At 42.5% G+C, this 20,248-nt stretch overlaps 1 protein-coding gene across 1 annotated transcript in view; it reads left to right on the forward strand.

Moving 5' to 3' along the window:
• Positions 1 to 436: 436 nt before the first annotated feature.
• The window catches only part of IRS1 (insulin receptor substrate 1), a 67,114-nt gene continuing 47,302 nt past the window's right edge, over positions 437 to 20,248 (forward strand). The window contains exon 1 of the mRNA XM_020792635.3: positions 437 to 4,967. Coding sequence (XP_020648294.3) covers positions 1,355 to 4,945 — 3,591 coding nt within the window. The 5' untranslated portion in view covers positions 437 to 1,354 and the 3' untranslated portion in view covers positions 4,946 to 4,967. The remainder of the gene's footprint in view (positions 4,968 to 20,248) is intronic.

Genomic DNA, 20,248 nt, shown 5'->3' on the forward strand with positions numbered 1-20,248 from the left:
GCAGCCGCCGCTCGACGAGGAGGCTCCCCTCGGTCGCCCGCGCCTCCCGGGTCCCACTCGCGGCGTCTTCATTCTGGGGTGCCCGAGGAGGCGGCGTAGGGGTGGGCGGTGCAGGAGGAAGGGGCGCTCCTGCCGCCGCCGCCGCCGCTGCTGCCCTCCCGGACTTTGGCGAGTGGAATGAAGAAGAGGCGAAGAAGGTGGAAGCCGCCGCCGCCGTCGTCGCCGCGAGGATGTGCCTCTTCTCCGTCCGCCTCCCCTCGGGCAGCCGCTTCCCCTCGCTCGCCCTGCTCTCGCCTCGGCGGCCGCCCGCTTCCCTTCGCCGCTGTGGAAAAGAGGCCCCTGCCCTCTCCTTAACCAGACGGGACTGACGGGGGTCTCCGAAGGAGTCTCCGCCTGGCACGAGCGGCAGCCCCCGCGCGGCTCATTTGGGGGAATCTCCTGGTTGGCGTGTGCGTGCGTGCGTGCGTGTTTGGGTTCGGGTTCTCCCTGCAGCCCGCCATCCCCACGCCAAGGATCTTTGCATTGACTTTTTTTATATATATATTTGGCGGGGAAGAAAACAAAAGTAGTTTGTGTCGCGCGAGCGGACTGGCTTTCTCATCATCATCATCCTCCTCCCCACCACCGGATTATTATTATTGTTGTTCTTGTGATGTTCCGAAAGGGTGGCCTGCGATCGGCGAAGACTTCTTCTGTTTTTTTTTTCCCCCTGCAAAATAAATCCTCCCCTCTCACCGACCCACCCGCTGCGTGCCTCCCTCCCGAGAGGATAATTTCGTCGGCGTCTGAAATTGGCTCCTTGCTGGAGGGGTAACGTGAGAAGGGGAGGTGGCGATCCGTTTTGGAGAGCAGCGGCGGGGGAACCCCATCCTGCTCCCCTCGCGAGAGGAATTTCCACCCCGTATGGATGAAATGATGCCCTTCTACTCCTGCTGCCCAGCGGCTGCTGCTCCTACCAGGCTTTCCTGGGGCTTCATGGGTACTGGACTTTTGAAAGCCACGTTTCTCCTACCGAGGGTGATTTGGAAATAAAACAGCGACCCAAACTCCTGCTTCTGTAGCTGGAAGAAAGCTCTGGTGGCTGAACAGCTGTTCTCTGCCTGCCGCTTTCCCCCCTTCTCCTTTCCCATTTTGGAAAAGTAACCCAGAGCTGTTTTAAGGGGTTGTTTTTAACTTAATTTATTTTTTTGGGGGGTGGGGTTGTTTGTGTTTGGTTGCTGCTGCATGAATTGTATTGTGGACTGCTAAGTTGGTTCTTTTTGCTCCATTTGTTTTGCTGCTCCGTTCTGCTGATTTGGAAGCTGCCCCCCCTTTGCAAAAGAGGAGCTGCATCAACGCCTCTCTTTTTTCCAGCATGGCGAGCCCCACGGATCATAACGAGGGCTTCTTCTCGGATGTCAGGAAGGTGGGTTACTTGCGCAAACCCAAAAGCATGCATAAGCGCTTCTTCGTGCTGAGGGCAGCCAGCGAGTCGGGGCCCGCCCGGCTGGAGTACTACGAGAATGAAAAGAAATGGAGACACAAGTCGGGAGCCCCCAAACGCTCTATCCCGCTGGAGAGCTGCTTCAACATCAACAAGAGGGCAGACTCCAAAAATAAGCATCTGGTGGCTCTCTATACCAAGGATGAGCACTTTGCTGTCGCTGCTGACAGTGAGCCTGAGCAAGAGAGCTGGTACCAGGCGCTGCTACAGCTGCACAACCGGGCCAAGAGTCATCACCATCAGCACCACCACCACCACCACCACCATGGGGATGTCATGGTGGGAGGTGGGAGTCTTGGAATGGGAGAGGCAGGGGAGGATAACTATGGAGACGTGGCTCCTGGTCCAGCATTCAAAGAAGTTTGGCAAGTGATCCTGAAACCCAAGGGTCTGGGCCAGACTAAGAACCTGATTGGCATATACCGCCTGTGCCTAACCAACAAGACCATCAGTTTTGTCAAGCTGAACTCCGATGCAGCAGCTGTCGTGTTGCAGCTGCTCAACATCCGGCGATGTGGCCACTCAGAGAACTTCTTCTTCATTGAGGTGGGCCGCTCTGCAGTCACTGGGCCAGGTGAGTTCTGGATGCAGGTAGATGACTCAGTAGTAGCACAGAATATGCATGAGACTATTTTGGAGGCCATGCGGGCCATGAGTGAGGAGTTTCGGCCCCGGAGCAAAAGCCAGTCTTCTTCCAACTGCTCCAATCCCATATCTGTGCCTCTCCGCAGCAGGCATCACATTAACAACCCACCACCCAGTCAGGTGGGGCTCAGCCGTAGGTCCAGGACTGAAAGCGTGACTGCCACATCGCCTGCTGGTAGTGGAGTGGGAGGTGGAGGAGGGACAGGGGGCAAGCCCAGTTCTTTCCGGGTCAGAGCCTCCAGTGATGGAGAAGGAACCATGTCCAGGCCAGCTTCAGTGGATGGCAGTCCAGTGAGTCCAAGTGCCAGCCGGACCCATTTGCACCGGCATCGTGGCAGTTCCAGGCTTCATCCTCCTCTCAACCATAGCCGCTCCATCCCAATGCCTTCCTCCCGCTGTTCTCCATCTGCTACAAGCCCTGTCAGCCTGTCATCCAGTAGTACCAGTGGGCATGGCTCCACCTCTGACTGCCTCTTTCCACGTCGCTCCAGTGCTTCAGTCTCTGGCTCTCCAAGTGATGGGGGCTTCATCTCCTCTGATGAATATGGATCTAGCCCCTGCGACTTCCGCAACTCCTTTCGCAGTGTTACCCCTGATTCCCTGGGACACACCCCACCTGCCCGGGGGGAAGAGGAACTCAGCAACTACATATGTATGGGAGGCAAGACAGCCTCGTCCTGCTGCAGTATCACAGCTCCTAATGGTCATTTCACTCCCCGCGCTTGCCATCCTCAGCAGCAAAACCGCTATCCTGGTGCCTCGTGCTGCTCCCGGCTTGGTAGTGAGGATCTGGGTGATCTGGAGAAAGGCTTCAGGAAGCGGACACATTCAGCAGGTACCTCCCCTACCATCTCCCACCAGAAGACTCCCTCGCAGTCCTCAGTGGCTTCCATTGAAGAGTATACCGAAATGCTCCCCTCGTATTCCTGTGGTGGTGGTGGTGGTGGTGGTGGTGGCAGGCTCTCTTCTTATCGACATTCTGCTTTTGTGCCAACACATTCATACCCTGAGGAATGTCTAGAGATGCAGCGGGCAGAGGGCAACCACCACCGGACCAACTCTACCCCACACACGGATGATGGCTATATGCCAATGTTGCCAGGAGTGGCACCTGTCCCCAGTGGTGGCAGTACTCCTAAAGGTGGGGATTATATGCCCATGAGTCCTAAGAGTGTGTCTGCCCCACAGCAGATCATCAACCCTGGGAGAGGAGGGCGGCACGTGCAAGCCATGGTTGACTCCAACGGCTACATGATGATGTCTCCAAGTGGCAGTTGCTCTCCAGACAGCGGTCCCACTGGGTACAGCAAGCTATGGATGAATGGTGCTAATCATCATCCCAAACTCTCAGTGGAGAGCAATGAGGGGAAGCTGCCAAGTGGTGGCAGTGATTACATCAACATGTCTCCAGCCAGTGGTTCTGCTACCAGCACCCCTCCAGATTGCTATTTCACCAGCTCAGGACCCCCAGGCCCGGAAGAGACATCTGTGCAGGGTCCCAGCCAGTCATACCACAAGCCCATCTACTCCTATTTTTCCCTGCCCCGTTCCTTCAAACACATGCACCGCAGGAGGGGGGAGGAGGGAAATGCCCAGATGCGCATGTCCTTCAGCTCTGGCCGTTTACTGTATGCTGCCGCCGAGGACTCTTCTTCCTCTACTAGCAGTGATAGCCTGGGCGGACCAGGGGTACAAGAGGGTAGCGGGTATCCAGTTCCCACCCAAACACAGCCGTTGCAGCCCACTCCCTCTTCTGTGGACACATCTGTGAGGACTAAGAGCCATCTGGCCAGACCGACCCGTCTGTCTTTGGGTGGCCCAAAAGCCAGCACCTTGCCTCGTGCTCGGGAACAGCTCCCAGAGCCTAAAAGCCCTGGTGAGTACGTGAACATTGAATTTAGGCAACCAACTTCCCCGTTGCCCCATGGAGATGTTGGCTCTGGTTCAGAGGAGTATATGAATATGGATTGGAGGGCTGTCTGCCCGGCTAGTTTGGCATCGATGCAGCAGAGCCGGGGCAGGATTGCCCCCACCGGTGGCAGAGACTACATGAGCATGCAGCTGGGCAGTGAGGGGCAGTATGTCGTCTGTGGCCACACTCCCTCTCCTTCCCCTCCAGCCGTCCTGCTCAGCTATGGTGACTTGAGGATGGGACGTGGGAGACAAGAGAAAAGCCCACCACCTATGGGTCTGCCTTCCGCCCACCCTCAGCCTCAGCTGGGTGAACTGGCCGCAGTCTTACCCCACTCCTGCTCTTCTTCCATGATTGGGGGCCCAGGGATGAGCAGCGCTTTTACCCACATCAGCCTCAGCCCTAGCCATAGCACCCAGAGTGCCAAAGTGATCCGAGCTGATCCACAGGGAGGCCGACGTCGTCACAGTTCTGAAACATTTTCTTCCTCAACCACCCCAAGCAGCAGCCTTGGAGCCTCAGCTCTACCCCATGGACCAGGAGGGGCTCCTGAGGATGCAAAGCGCCACAGCTCAGCCTCTTTTGAAAACGTTTGGCTGAAGCCTGCATCTGGGGAGGTGGGGGCCACCTCCAGCCATGGTGTCAGGAAAGAGCAGGCTGGGGGAGGTGTTGAAAATGGGCTCAATTACATCGACCTGGACTTGGTGAAGGATCTTAATCACCGCCAACATCACCACCGCCTTCATCCTCAGGAGAGTACTTCTCTGCTCGGGGTCAAGCAGTCTGCAACACAGCAGCATCAGCCACCTAAATCTCCAAATCAAAATTGTGGGAGTAGCCATTTGAGTGATGAATTAAGTGCATATGCCAGCATTAGCTTCCACAAGCCGGAGGACATCCAGTAGCTGGACAGGAGCCAGAGGCAAGGTGAGTATGCTGTAAATTAAGATATTTTTTCCCTACAGGAGTCCGGTGACTGTTAGCAAAGATGATAGGAAACTGTTTTGTATCATTGCAAAGGTTGATTTTCATAATTTCTCTGCAATTGCTTACAAACAGGATCTCGATGTACAGTTAGGTAAGATTTTACTATGGATTATATAATAATTTTGTTCTGTTCAGTTATTTATATATTCCAGTAGCTCCCTTTCTGTTCGCACTCCTGCTCACCACTACCTTTTTTTCAAGGGTGCTGGTGGATTCTTACCTTATTGGTTGGATTAGGCCTAGAATAAGGGTTTTGTGTTGCCTTTTAAATGGGGGTTGATGCGTATGTTAATTCTAGTTAAGTAGGTTTAGGATTGTGGTGGTGTTGTTTTTAGATATAATCACAAGGTTGAGGAAAGTGCTGTGAGAGGGTTGTTAATGGTGGAGACAGAAATTGCCATTGGTAGATGCAGCATAAAATAAAATTACTGTGATTGCTGTGATTGCTTTTGAAGCCCGTTAATGGCAGAGAAAATATCTGTGTAATAACAACATTTCTGTGTTTTGCTTCATGTTTTTCTGTTTAGTATCCCTTTCACTGCCATTTTATCTTGGAAAGAGAGACTGTTGCATGAAGGGGGGGAAACTGCAAAATGTTGCAGTCGCTTGAAGTCCAGATAGTGGAAAGTTAAATAGGTTTCTTTGTGTCTGATTTGGTTTTGTGATTGAACAGTTCCTTTGGAAGCAAGATAGTGTATAACAAAGCAGCTCTGCAGCACAGTACAGTACCATCTTTACAGATGGTAAACATGTCCAGGCAAGGCATTATTACTGCTGATGGTGTTTCCTTCTATGAATTTTTTTTAAATTTACTTTTTGTTTTTGAGTTTGGGAAGGATCTTTGTGAATGCTTTACTATCATATACTCTCTAAGCTTCAGAAAACTGCAGATTGAAAGAAAGGAATCCTCTCTGTGTGCCTGCTCAAGGGTGTATATATGAGAAAAAGGCTTGATCTTACATTTAGAATATGGGAGCTGAAACTGGAGACCTCTCTAGTCTAATCCTGAAAGAGCCTGTGACAGGTTTAGTGGCCCTGGGGAAGTTTTCCTGTGTGTAAAATATATGCAGAATAATGCCTCAGAGGGTTGCTATGGGGATTAATTAGATCATGTTTACAAAGCATTCTGTGCACAAAACAAATACGTAACACATTACTGACATAGTAGTGTATGTGGATTTTCTTGGAACTATTAAGAAAGCTTTCCTGCTGTTGTGTTAAGATGAGCAAAACTTGATGAATTAGCAGTTCTTCTATTGTAGGCTAGGCATAATTTCTGTAAATTTGTCACATTACAGTTGTTGTGATAAGTGTGGTAGCAAAGAGAGTGTTTGGGGCTTGTTTATAGTTTCATTCTATATCAGGAAGTGTAAAGTGATTGGATAGGCTTTCTTACCACTACTTTCCCCCCTGAAGTGTAAGCACTACAGATGTGAATATGGCTGCCACTCTTACAGAGTGTTTCTTTTTCCATCAGTTACGTTTTCCAAAATGTTTATATTCTGTAACACTGTGCCCCTCCTCCACATTTTGTATTATCACGATCCTAATGATCTGAGCTGACCTCTTCCTACCCCCTTTCCTTATCTTTGATCCATAGTAATCACTGGGGAGATGTAGAATATGTTTATATTGGCACAGATGGAGGCAAATCCAGCAACACACTTTTTGATTTGAAAATGTCATAACAAACACTTCTTCTGTGGCATGTTTTAATTGCTTATTTGCTAGGTGCAAGCGCTATAACAGTGTTGAAAGGTGGGTGTGAAATCCATGAATAGTTTAACTTGTAAGAATTAAGAAAGAAAACTGTGATTATTCTGAATCAGCAACAGCAATGACAGAAGCTGTGAAAAACAAACCAAGTACCTTATTACTCCTTTCGGATATGTAGTTAGACATAAGCTATCATGAGGAATATTAAAAGTTGTTTGTTGTTTTTCTGTATATGTACCAGGCCATTTAAAAAAACACTTTAGCATGAGAAGTTTAAATAGTAAGGAGCGGATGACTGCAAATCCTACTTATGGTGGTTATTATTAAAATGAATGTAATGTTTTTTTACAGATGCAGTCTGGACAACCAATTTTGTCCTAGTGATGATGTCTAGGACACAGCTATGAATTGGTGTAACTAGTCTCATTGGTTCCTTGCCCAGTCAGAATAGTCTAAATACTGTTCTAGCACCATTCTCTAGATTCCATTTTACCAAGAACAAGAGGCTTGTCTCAGTTTATGTTTGGTCTTAATCGGAGACACTTTCTGGAGATACTGCAGTGCCAACAGTGTTGTAGCATTGTTACTGCAGAATCTATACTAGGGTCCTCAGTCTTCCTGCTTTTTTTAGTAGATTATTTCATGCTACCACAGATTTTAAGAACAGTTAATAGGACTATATAACTATTCATGGAAGTACAGTCATCAGTAGGGATGTTTGACTGGTAATGTTGTTGATGCTGAGGCAACTCTGTTCCTTGATGGTCTCACTAAGCTATTGTTGCATTAGACTTGTGCGTATTTAACAAATCAGCCATGCTTTTCTGAAGCAGTGGGCAGTGAACTATCATTTATGATTGTTTCACTGTAGTCATTGTAAGAGGATCAAGTAAAATACCAAACAAATAATACGTTGGAAGTTTATTATGCAACTTCCCACATCAGAAGGGAAAAATGCTTCTTCCTTATACTAACCATTATTTACATCCTTTGGAGAATCAGAGTGGGGAAATTAAATCTTGAGCGAGTTTGATTTCTCCCTCCTATAGGCATTTTTTGAAGTTACAGTGGGGTCTTGACTTAAGAACGGCTTGAGTTAAGAACATTTTGACTTAAGAACTGCTCTCATAGGAAAATATTGACTTGACTTAAGTACTTAGATTTGAGTTAAGAACTGAAAAAAACCCACGTGGGAGGCAGGGAAAGTGCAAAATGTGAACTTTCAGTTAACTGTTGGCCAGTGAAAAGGGTGCCTGTCTGCTTCCTCACTCCTCCCAGCGTTTAGAGAGTGGATTGGGAGACAGTCTTCAGACTGCCTGGTACTGTACTGCCTGGACTGTATTTTCCCTGCCTTCCCTGAACCTTTCTTGACTTAAGAAAAAAAGAAACAAAATATCCCCCTCTAGTGGTCGAAGGCGGAATAGCAGCTTCCCATTAGTTTCTATGGACGGAAAAGAGCAGATACGGATTAAATGGTTTTCAATGCATTCCTATGGGAAATGCAGATTTGACTTGAGAACTTTTTGACTTGAGAACCGCCTTCCAATACGGATTAAGTTCTCAAGTCAAGACCCCACTGTAACTCCCAGCCTTAGCTTTCTATAATCTTCATGTTAGTCTCTGTCTCATTGTTCAGAATAGGATAAGGACTAGAGAGTATGTTCTACAGACCTCCTTCTAGTGTGAATGGAAGCTTGTGAGCGTGTGTCCTAGTGATCTTGGCATCCTTTAAAAAAAGCCAACGAGCATTTCTCTATGCCTTAAAAGGACATCTATACTATTCTTCTTTACTAAGCATCTTTGTATTCAGAATGCTCTGTTTAGTAAGGGAGAGTGACATTGAGCATTGAGTTTAGGTTGTTAGAAAGCTAAGAAATTACTACTGTAAGTTGAGACAAGCCTCAGTCAATATGTCTAACTCTAATGAATACCCATCTACAAAACACAATGGATGAATACAAAGTAATATACTGTGTTAGACTCTAAAGTGACTAACAAATTAAAAATCGTAACAACATACAGAACTTGCATTAGTCCCATTTTTTGTAAATCCTTCCCTTCCAACCAGCAAGCTGTTCTACCTAGTCTGCAGTCTTAATAGTATATTTTATTCTTTATTTTGTTTATTTTATTTCTGTGCCACCATTCTCCTGGTGTAATGAAACAAAGCAGCTCCATAATATGGGTCAATATCAGCTGGTAACATATGAAAATCATCTACTATAACAAATGTGTTAATTGAAATGCAAGAGATATAAGTGACTTCTGTAGGGAATAATTAATAACTCCCAGGGAAGGACACAGACTTCAGCAGTGCCCCTTGCCATGTAGCATCAGTGACTTCTTAACTGGAGTAGAGGAACATATCTTCCCCTGAAATTCAGAGGTGAGCCACCCTTGCATGTGCATATGGTGAAGCTTGAACTGCCTTGGTGGTTCTTCAGTAGCTTTTTCCTCTGCTTCCATGGGCTGAAAAGTGGAGTTTGTAAGGCTTGAAGCCAAGAGTATTTTTGTTTTTCATTTCTCTTACATTGCTCTTCTCTTTTTTCAGAGGATCTGTTATGCTGCCAATGCATGATGAAATATACTATATATTAGCAATAGGAATTATGGAGATATTGTCTGAAGCATGAACCTTTGTCAGGCCTTTGCAAACTGTTGTGTTTGAATCCTCCTGATCCTTTAAAAAGTTTGATTTCTCATTGCACACTTCTGTGTGTTGACCACATTCATGCATAGATAAAAAGCAGGTTTTGTACTGGCCGTAATGGGAGTAAAATTTTCTTACCAATATAGTTTCCTTGACACAAGCATTAACAGCTGTTACTGGACCCTTTGGCTTTCATTGCAGCTTTAATTGGAACTGGGAAAAGACCACTTTTCAAGTGTTCACAGGAATGCATACAGAAATAATTCTGTATGAGTTGTACAGGAAGCCATGCTCATGCTTTTTTTTCTTTCCGCATTCACATGCTGCTCTTATTCCCAAGGAAAATCTTGATCAGTGGAATCACGTGTTGCTGTCCCAAAATATTTGGCTCTGGTTTCTCTGGTGCATATAGTCGTATTTACTGGCCATGAACATATTACTTGGGAAAAATAAAGACTAAAGGCCACTTCTTTCGTGTTCACATGAGAAAATGTTTCAGCAAATAATTAATAGGGTGGTCTTTAATACTTCTGTGAGCCAGAGGGTGGGAATTTGCCTTCCAGGAGAAGAGCCAACCAGTGTAGCCTTAGGCTGCACTTTTCCAGGACATTCTCAGAGGAAGGGAATGGAAAACCCATTCTGAGTACTCTGTACATGGGAAATCCTAGAAAAGTTAGAATTGACTTGCTGCTGCTGCTGCTGCTGCTGTTGTTGTTGTTGTTGTGTATGTAATGTATGCTCTTCTGTTCCTTTCTTCCTATTGTACCAAGTGTAATAGAACCTTTCTTGTTTGTCAAAGCACCATTTGCCTCAGCATCAAATCCCACCAAACTGTTGTTTGAATTATCCCTTTGAATCAGGATTGCAAACTATTTGAGATGTAAAAGCACATGACTTGTTCTTGAACTTCCAAACTATGGATTGAAGAACCTGTGAAGGTGGAAGCTTTTTTTTACTAGATAGGTAAGAGTGTTAGCTTGTGGTTGTTGTGTGTTTTTCGGGCTCTTTGGCCATGTTCTGAAGGTTGTTCTTCCTAACATTTCGCCAGTCTCTGTGGCTGGCATCTTCAGAGGACAGCATTCTGTGCTCTGGTGTAGTTTGCTTGGGAGTGGAGTATTTATGGCTGTGAGATAGGCTTTTGTCCTTTTCAGGCAATTGGTGATTCGTGTGTCTTGTTGTGGGTGTATTGTTGTGATAAGGAGGAGAGATCATCTGTCACTGTGATTGATGGGTGTCATTAGCTGGTCTTTTGTGTGTAGTGTAGTGTTAGCTTGCTTTGCCTATAAGAATAAAAGGTCAGTTTTTTGAGCCAAGGCATGAGTTTGCTTCTCAGCTTCTCAGTTACTGATAAGAAGTATTTTATTGATATCAGCGAACAAATCAAATACACATAACATCACCCAAACATTTCATTACATAGCCAATAGAATTAGTCTCCACTCAAGATTTGCTAGCTAGTGACCTGTAAATGCTGTGTGTGTGTGTGTGTGTGTTCTGTGCTGTCAAGTCAGAACTGACTTACAGTGATCCTAATAGGGCTTTCAAGGTGAGATATTTAAGGAGAGTTAGTTTCCATGGCCAAGTGGGAGTTCAAATCCTGTTCTCCATATTCCCAGTACATCACTGTGTCCACTACACCACACTGGAAGTAGTACTTTTCCATAGCACCAACTCCAGTGAATCATAATTGCACTGATGAGATTGCAGCTCACTGTTTTGAAAATGATTGATATAACCTGGGTTTTACATTTTATGAGTGACCATTTATTTCTTCTGTTGTTTTTTGAGATACTCACCTGAAACAATGCACAGTATTATAGTCTGTGCAGCCATGTTATTGTGCAGCAGAGCAAATAAACATTTTACAAGGCAATTCTAAAAATGGGGATTGTCCAAACGAAAAAAGTATTATTTTGAAACTGGGCTTCAGATCATCACAATTGTAGCAGACAGTGTGCTCTTGAATTGTGCCACATTTGGGGAAGTTTGGGCAAAGGCTTTTTAAGTTACGATTTTTTAAAATGTATAACTCAGATCACTCCGGTGCAGAAATAGGCAACCCTAAATGTCCCCCATATTTAAAATAACTCATATAAATTGAAAAGACAAATCTTGATTATATGAAAAGGGAATGGTTGCCCCACTTTTTTTAAAATTTGGAAAGAAAGCAGGTTTCAGGGGCTGAAATATTTATCCTTAAGGAAAGGCTTTTCAAAAGGGGAAAACAGTGGCTGCGTTATAAACTGAGCATGCATGGAGCAGATATACCAGCAAGAGCTTTCCAAAGTAGATACATTATTGTAGCTTTGTGGCACAGGAAGGGAGATCCTTGAAGGGCAATGAAAGATCACAGGAATAGTTTTTAAAAAAGGAGTCAAAAACATCACACGCTTGCTTTAAAGAAAGTAATGAAGAGACAGACTTCCAGGAAAGGGGGCATTTCGCCATGTATATTCAAGGTGTTTCTGCATTACAAAATCACAGAGCAGTTGTATTTGTCCTACCTGAATGCTTTCAGTAAACATTCTACTGTATCAGGATTTCTAAGACCAGGATCCTGACACAAGTTCTCAGAGGGCAATCAGCTCCAGGTCTGGAAAAAATCTGAACTTTTGACCCTGTCAGTCAGGACCCAATTAGCTGACTCTGAAGAAAAGAACTTTTTAACTCCTTCGTGGCCAAATCAGATATTCATTCTGGCAAAGGAATTCTGTGTCTTGTTGTAAACATATTTAAAAGGATATATACAAAGAATAGAGAGCAAATATTTAGGAGCTTACTCATTTAAGCTCTGAAATTACTTTTTTTTTTTTTGCGTTATGGGTGAGGATGGTCTTACTTGATATCAACAGTGTTGATGCCTATATTCTGTCATAGTCTCAACCTTTCCACTTGTCCCTATACAGTTGTTTGGCAATTACAAAACAAAACTGCAGAGATGTTCTGTGCCATCAAGTAACTTCTCATGTGTGGTGACTATACGAGTTAATGACTTCCAACATATCCTATCATTAACAGCTTTCCTCAGATCTTGCAAACCAATAGCATCTTGTGTTAGGTGGTTTTTTTCTCCCTGCTGCCCCACCCCCAGCAATATTGTCTTTTCCAATATGTTCTGCTCCAAACTAACATTTGTGGCTTCCTTTATTAAGACAAACTGCCTTGTGTTAGGTCTTCCTCTCTTCTTATACCCCCTCGCTTGATAAATGAAGCTGTTTATCTTCATTTACTGTACTTTGAAAATGTAGTAACTGGTACATAGTGAAAAGACAAGTGTTACTGTAATTGTTGCAAAGAAAGAAAAGAAAAGAAAAGAAAAGAAAAGAAAAGAAAAGAAAAGAAAAGAAAAAAAGAGATATGTTCCATAAGATTCAAGAAATCAAAGGAAAATTTAAACCAGAACTAAGGTTTGGATTATAGTTAGGATCTACAAAGACATATATTATCTGATATACTGAAGGACTGTGAAGAAGATATGTAGTGAGGGTGTGTCACAACTTTGACTGTCCTGATACATAACCTGCATTCTGGACATTGTTGGAACAAAAGACCATTGTTGGAACAAAAGAATGATTTCTAGTTGGTAAAGGTACCAGATGATGGTGTATTGTACCTACCTGCTTGTTCATTATGGGAACCAGTGTGCACCATTCACAAAACGACACGAAGCAAGGAAAGGTCCCAGAAGCTGACTTCTTTTATCATCAGTTAACCACTTCTCACCCAAGCACAAAGTAACTGTCACGACTCCTTTTCAGCAAATGTGAATGGTAGTGAACACAGGAGGGTATCTGACCTAGATCATCTTGACTGATGTCATTGATGTTGCCAACATTGGCCGTTGCTATGTAAAGCATCCTTTTTCCTGCTGGCAATGTGGGCACAATACTGGTGTTTCTAATATTTTGTAATGCAGCTTCAAAACACTTGTGTAAGTACAGGTAAACCAACCAATATATATATTTAAAGTGAAGTATCACCAAGAAAGGAGGTTTGTGGGTTTGACCTGCCAGTGAGGTGAATAGATACACAGGCCTTATGATTGTAGCAGTAGATGTCCAAAGCAGTACGGGAAAAATGCAGAGAGTCCCAGCTAGAATATAACCATTGCATGAACGGAACCTGTTAAGTCATTACTTATGTAATGTCCCTTTAATTCAGTAATTCTGCTCTATTTGGGTCTAGCTGTTGGATTTTACCCTATGCCACCAACTCTGTGCAGCTGATTCCTGCCCCCCCCCCAACTGATCATGTGCTAAACTGACTGCATCTTCTGTACTAAACTGTTGGAAACGTTCTCCTTAAAACATCCTGTTTTCTGCTATCATCTTATCTCTGAGTTTGGCATATTTCTGGCATTAAACCATGGCTGTGCTAAAAGTGCCTGTAGCAGTGGAACACAAAAAGGTAGTGCAGAGAAAGAGGAGAGTTCATCCTCTTAACTGATTACCCTTCTCTGCATTAAATAGACATTCATTTTTAAAATGTGAAAGCTAATGAGTTACTGGACATCTTTGTACAGTATATTGTGCAATTTGAAGATAAATTCTGAAAGACCTTTTCAGAATGGGTAGGAAGAGCAGTTATGTTTAAGCTGAAGAATTAAGAAGAGTACAGAATACTGTAGTAAGTTTAAATGGAAAACATTGATAAGGAACATAAGTAAAACTATTGCCAGTTGCTCTCATTTTGAACTAATTTTATGGAACATGTTGAAATACAACAGCACCCAGTTTGCCAGGGTTCTAAAATGGCAATCTTGATTCAGGAGTGTTCTGTATTTACACCTTTGCTTAACTCAGGTTGGGTTTAGTCAATTCAGAATAGGATATGGATTATAAACATGTGGGGAATTCTGCAGCAAGTGCAAATTCTGTTGGGAATACTCGTGTAAACCTCATTACTTACTCATGTACCAGTGTGACAGATTTTAACTGATGCAGAGTGTAAATAGTTAAAGGGGATTCAAAGATATATAACAGTTTAAGAAAACAACTTAAAAATGGCTTGAAGTGTACCTCTGTGATCACAGTTGACATATCTAGGTCACATTTAACCTGTAAATGAACTGTTTGCTCATTTCTTCATAAAACTTTACAATGCAGATGGAAGATAGGGAAAAATGTGTAGTTTGCTTTGTATGTGTCATATCACAGATTAGATTCTAAACTGTTGCTTTACTACCCAAATAGTAGTTTTAATTCTGAAGTCCTCTCTCAGATACATTATAAGGGCTTTTTTTTCTTCCTCATTTTTCCCATTCAGAATTTATGGTTCCCCCCCCCAAAAAAAAAACCCTGCCAAGATGCTGTCAGAATGTTTGGAGTGTGGCTGTAGATATTCAGCCATCTTTCATATTGACCTGGGAAGTTCAGCTGTGTGTAAAATGCTGAAAACAGAAAGTTTTATGATTGAAAATGAGACCTCTGTTAACTGGGATAAGCTAGCACATTCTTCTGTTCTTTTGCATATTCCTAGTGTATTTGGAAGGTGAAAGGTAAACTTGGGATCTCAGCAAATTTGCATAATCTCTGATTTAAAATGAAGGTCATTCTTCCTCCCCCCCCCTTCACTCTACATTCCAGATTGCAGCATCTCTGAGGGCCAAAATGAATAATATGAAAGGGCAGGCAGTTGCCTTTCTTTTATACCTCTGCCACATTGACCAGTAAAACAAGGCCAGTGGCCTTATTGTAAAATGCAGATGAAGAAACAGAAATACCTTTTTCTCCTTCTTGTAATCCTGTTCTTGGAGCTTTTTCTTGGTCTGGTTCACTTCTGGTGTTAAAGCTAGGCTGGAAGAGAAGGCCTTGAGCCAGTGAACAGTGGAAGGGTAAAATGGATGAGAATTTTACTCTTTTACACATTAAAAAAGAGACTCTCAACCATTCCCACTATCTGCAGATGGGGGAACCCCCGCTAACAGTAAAAGTGTCTGCCTTTAACATCTAAGTTTGTATTCATGTTAGGGATACTTGCCTTTATTGATTGCAGCATTGTGAAGGTGATTTTTAGGATTTCATTAAAAAAAACTGTGCTTCTTGCCACATTTAAATGGACCTCAGATCATGCAAATAGATTTGTCCAGTGCTGGTCACCCAGCACACATCTCGGTTTAGCTCAGTTTTCACCAACTGACTTGCTTCCAGAGATGTAGCACTGCAGTTCTCATAATCCTCACCCAGGATGTCCAGTGGCATTTATTTGAGGATGATGGGAGTTGTAGTCAAGCATATCTGGAAGGTGCAACAAAGTCCTGAAGCCTGTATACATTCCATATTTCATCTCATCCCAGACATTTTTGTGACCTGACGGTAAAATTTCTCCTGGGGGTAAAATTTCTTCCTGGGGTAAAATTTCTCCATTGTTTTGTTGGTGGCGATGCATGAAGTTGAGTCTTCTGACACGATGAAAGACAAGCACATGATGCAGCAGCCTTGCTGAAGCTTAGAAGATCTGGGTTTAACCAGTGTTCCCATGCAGAGCTGTTCTTAATCAAGTTATGGTCCCTTTTTTTCACTTTCCAAAATAAATGGAAATCCAAATGTTGGAGAAAAATGAGCTGGCTGATAACTGCAGAACAGAATTAAAGTTGGTAATATTCATGTGATCCATAACTGCATAAAGAAGTAAATAGGAGTTCCAAGAAGTAAATGGTGGGAAGAATAGGTGGCTTTTATCATTTGCCTTCTTGCTTCCATTTTGACTTGGATTGGGCCCCTCTTCCTGCTATTTCTGTTAGAAAGAAAACCAGTGAAAGCTTCTTCTTCTTTTTTTTTTTGGTTTACAAACAGCAGATGCACAGGGATTGATCTGGTTCAGACCTGATGTGCCTGCTATTTATCTGAAGAAACAAAACCCACTAATTTATGTAACTGCAAATTGTGTGCATGGTGTCATGTCTGTTTCGGCTCTGAGTGCTGCCAGGGTCAACTAATAATCAGCCTGTGTCATGGTTCAGTCTCTAAGCAGAGCTTAGAAGCAATTAGTCACATATATGTTCATTGTCATTAGTTTCTTCTCTCAGTAATGAAACTGTAACTAAGTTACATTATCATTTTAACTCAGCAAGAGATGTTCACTTTTTTGCAGTGTAACTCACATTACTGTTATAGTTGTGGGAGGTACCCTCACTAAATGATAGAGAATAAATTCAAGTGTTTCAAGTCCTGGATGATGTAGTGGCTCATGCAGCTGCGTTCAGATGAGTTTTTAAAAACTGAAAAGTAAATCATTTAGTTACTTTTGAATAATGAGGAAAGGTTCCTTTCAAAAATTGTAATTATAGCAACAAACTGAGATTATTTTTTTTGTTGTTGACACTAAAATTACTAAAAAGGTAACTTTCCAAGCTCAGTTCTTCAGGCTTTCAGATGTATGTCTATGGCAGTCCTGGTGCCTCCAATATTTTTCTCGGCCAGTCCAGGGTCTGACTGGACCAACAATTCTCTTACCAACATACATCACACATAGGGGATAAAGCTGTTCTGTTGTCTTTGTCTTTAGCTTCTGGTACTCACAAGGAGATTAGAAGTCCCAGATCCAGTAACCAACATTCCACTTATAAGGCAATCCAGAAGTTGATGTAAAATATATCTGTTCATGATTGGGTTTCTGACAGTCAGATTAGGTGGCACTGACTGGACAAAAACAAAACATTCTACTTTGGTATAAAGAAGCTTTCTGAATTTCTAAACAAAGTCCACCCAGTTTTTTTTTACTTAATGGCATTATGATATGCTCCCCCCCCAAACCCTGTTAATGTTCCAATCTTAGAGTATTTTGATATTATTCATTCTCCAGGGTTCTTTAATTTTGATTCCTTCGATAGTTGAGTAGCCAAAGGATGCCTTATGACATTAGTCTTTTAAGTCATAGCAGACCGAAGGAAAGAGAGATTAAAATGATATGATAAGGGAAAACATTTCAAGCTTTTGCTCATCACATAAAACTTTGGCACTTTCGTTTCACGTTGGTGGAGGTATCAGGCATGTGTCTTCCTCAGCATACTTTGTAAAATTAAAAAAAAAACACCCAAGAAATAGAAAAGAGAATAATTTTCAGATACTTCACCAAGTACCAGTTCTAATTAATATTAACAACAATTAAATAGCTTCTGGAATTTAAATTTAAAATAAAGAGATTCATAACAAGAGAGAAGTGAATAGATGACCTTCAGAGTGATTTTATTTGGTGGCAGTTATCTGCATTATTCACAACTTTTCCAGAGTTGTGTTCAGGGGTAGGAAAAGGTTCTAAAATACTCAGCTTGGCAAATGCTGGGGTTTCAGATAGTAAAGTTTACAGTCTCATACCGACCTAATTGCTAGTAACGTTTTGTACATTCTGTAACAATTTATTTATTTTGGTTAAAAAGAAAATCCAAAAACCAGATTGGCTACTGTAAGCACAAAGAATTTTTTTGCTCGCTTTCCATTAACCTTAAAAGGAGATACACTCTTTTGAAACTGAAAGTTCTTATGACATGAAACTTTATTGTATCACTATGTAATGTATGTTTCTGTATCTATTTTGCTTAGACACATGTTTTGTCCAGTATTTGAGTCTGTTTCTCTTCTCCCATCATATATCTGTGAAAATTCTCAGTCATCCAGGTGTGGTTATCTGGAGGCTGAGTCACGGCAACTGGAATTCTTTCTTGTTAGGCTGAAACATTTTGCTACTCATCCAAGCACTGCCGATACAGGGAATGACAAACTACCAAATATTGTTACAGGTATTTGGATTTAAAGAGCAAGACAAAGATAAAGACTGAAGAAGCTGGTTGGATAAGTAGCAAAATGTTTCAGACTAGCAAGAAAGAAGTCCAGTTGCCATGACTCAACTTCCAGATATCTTCTCCCATCAGTTTTACCTTATTAACATCTTACATACAGTATAGTAAAAGCAAAGCGTGCTGCTTAAAAAGTAGTACTGTAGCAACTTTTAAGTTTTCTGTAGGAAGAGGAAATATGTAGCAAGTTATTTGTCTGGAATATCTTGTATTTTAAGTATCATAAATATGTTTAATTCACCTCTTCTTCTGGAGTGTTTAGTAATTGATGGGTGTTAAAGAAAAAGTGAGTTGATGTAAGACTTAGGAAAAAATAACCACCACTTACGTCATTCTCACTTATCAGAAATGTTAGGTAAACAATACTTTTGTCATTACCAAGATTTTTTTTAAAGACTCCAGAATTTTTAACAGCGTAGTTTAGCAAAAACTAAGTTTTCTCTATATCTTCTAAAGCAGTGGTTCCCAACCTTGGCTCCCCATAGATTCTTAGACTTCACCTCCCAGAAATCCTGGCCAGCATAGCTAGTGGTCAAGGTTTCTTGGAGTTTTAGTCCAAAAACATCTGGGGACCCAAGGTTAGGAACCACTATTCTAGGCCCATCCCTGAAAAAAGTTCCAGAGTTAGGAGACTATGAGTAATAGCTTTAGTTACATGTATGGAGATGCAGTTGTGACTACTGTAGTGAGAGGACATTTTGCAGTCATCCCTATCTATGCATGAATGGCATATTTTTGACCCACCCAGTTGTATTTTAAAATTAAAGTCAATACTGTAGGCTTATTAATGTATTTCTTATCAACATATGCATAGCTTGTTGCGCCTTGTGTAGGGTTGTGCCATATCAGTTTGGCATGAAAAGTGAGGTAGGTGAAAGATGGTTTGTTTGCATTGGCTGTAGCAGTTGATCATGAAGTGCGGTTTGGCTGCTGCCCCCAGAGCATATATTAGGTCACTAAAAAGAACATGAAAAGATTGTAGAGGAAATCCACTTTGCAGTATTTTTTTAATAGCTTCACTGATTGCTGGGACAGGGAATGACAAACTACCAAATGTTGTTATTTGGGTTTAAAGAGCAAGATAATGATCCTGGACGAAGGAGGAGTGTGGAAGTTGTTGTTAATGTTTAACCCTAAATGCTTAAAGAATATCCCACCCAACCCTAGTAAGGGCTGCTTGGTTCACACTTCTTTCTGATTACAGCAGACATAAAAAAGGGTGTTGCCCTTCCTCCCCTCTCCTTCCTTCAGTCATGCTACAGCCACTGTTCTGGAAATTATTTAATATTTAATTTTATTTCTTGGGTAAATTTTGATAGAACATAAAAGTGACATGGTGCTTGCTTAGCTAAAGGCTTCTTCACATGTAACTGGTTGAAGAATAAACATGAACAAGCCCTATCTGTGCAGGTGCCCTGTTGATCCAGTAGCTAGTGGCATGTTCAGCATCCTTTTAAAAAAAGACTTTGTCCTGCCTGTCAGCCATCTCCATCAAACATCTGATTGATGGGAATTTAGCTTTTTTTAAAAAGAGTGTTCATATTGTGCTGGAATGGAGGCAGAATAATTACAGTTATGATGTAGTTTGGTAGAGACCACCTCAGGCAAGACTGCTGCCTACATTTGTTTATTTGCAATGGTGAAAAAAAAGTCTACTGTACTATATTTTGCATTACACGCCACTCCTCTCACATTTATACTTGTTGGAAGATAGTGAAAATAACTTCACACCATATGAACATTATTATTATGATACTACGTGATGCAGCTACTGCTGCGTGGAGTGGATGTGCAAACAGTTGCAACAGTGGAAGCAGAAATGAATGTGAATAGGTGTGGAAGAAATTAAATTAGGCTTTAATGCTTCTGTAGCAACTGTAGGTGCATATGTTTTGAACACGTAATTCAGAAATGTTTCTGCCCCTTAGCTGCGGACATTATAGAAATCAGATTAATACACGGGCTTTAGTGTGCATGTGTGTAGACATTTTCCCATTGCATTGTGTTTTTTGGGAAAGCTGTTTGTATATGTCGGTACTGTAATGAACAGGAAAGACTCCT

The sequence above is a fragment of the Pogona vitticeps genome, chromosome 3, assembly GCF_051106095.1.
Source record: "Pogona vitticeps strain Pit_001003342236 chromosome 3, PviZW2.1, whole genome shotgun sequence".
Lineage (NCBI taxonomy): Eukaryota > Metazoa > Chordata > Lepidosauria > Squamata > Agamidae > Pogona > Pogona vitticeps.